Source organism: Carlito syrichta, unplaced genomic scaffold (assembly GCF_000164805.1).
Source record: "Carlito syrichta isolate Samal-C Ts95f unplaced genomic scaffold, Tarsius_syrichta-2.0.1 Scaffold303289, whole genome shotgun sequence".
NCBI lineage: Eukaryota > Metazoa > Chordata > Mammalia > Primates > Tarsiidae > Carlito > Carlito syrichta.
In genome coordinates this window covers 90,413-90,737 of record NW_007247385.1, presented here as the reverse complement: position 1 = coordinate 90,737, position 325 = coordinate 90,413, and the positions used below count along the sequence as shown (strand labels likewise).

General features: G+C 70.5%; 1 protein-coding gene across 1 annotated transcript in view; it reads left to right on the top strand.

Annotated features, from left to right (window-relative positions):
- The window catches only part of WDR34 (WD repeat domain 34), a 7,680-nt gene extending 7,355 nt beyond the window's left edge, over positions 1–325 (top strand). Inside the window, exon 5 of the mRNA XM_021712462.1 lies at positions 15–325. Coding sequence (XP_021568137.1) covers positions 15–253 — 239 coding nt within the window. The 3' untranslated portion in view covers positions 254–325. The remainder of the gene's footprint in view (positions 1–14) is intronic.

Here is a 325-nt window from a genome sequence, read left to right as displayed (position 1 = left end):
GTGTGTCCCAGCAGGCGACGTGCAGCTGTTCGACCTCCGGAAGAGCTCCCAGAAGCCCACGGCGTCCATCCGGCAGACCCAGGACGGAAGCCCAGTCTACTGCCTGGAATTCAACAGCCGGCAGACCCAGCTCCTGGCTGCGGGGGACGCCAGGGGCACGGTGCGGGTGTGGCGGCTGAGCACGGAGTTCACGGCGCAGGGGCCCCGGGAAGCCCAGGAGTTGGACCGGCTGGCCGCAGAGGGGGCCGCCTGAGGCTCCGGGAGGCCGGGCCGGGCCGGGCTCTCCCCGCGAGCTTGTTTCTGACCGAGCTGAATGAAGGCAAGG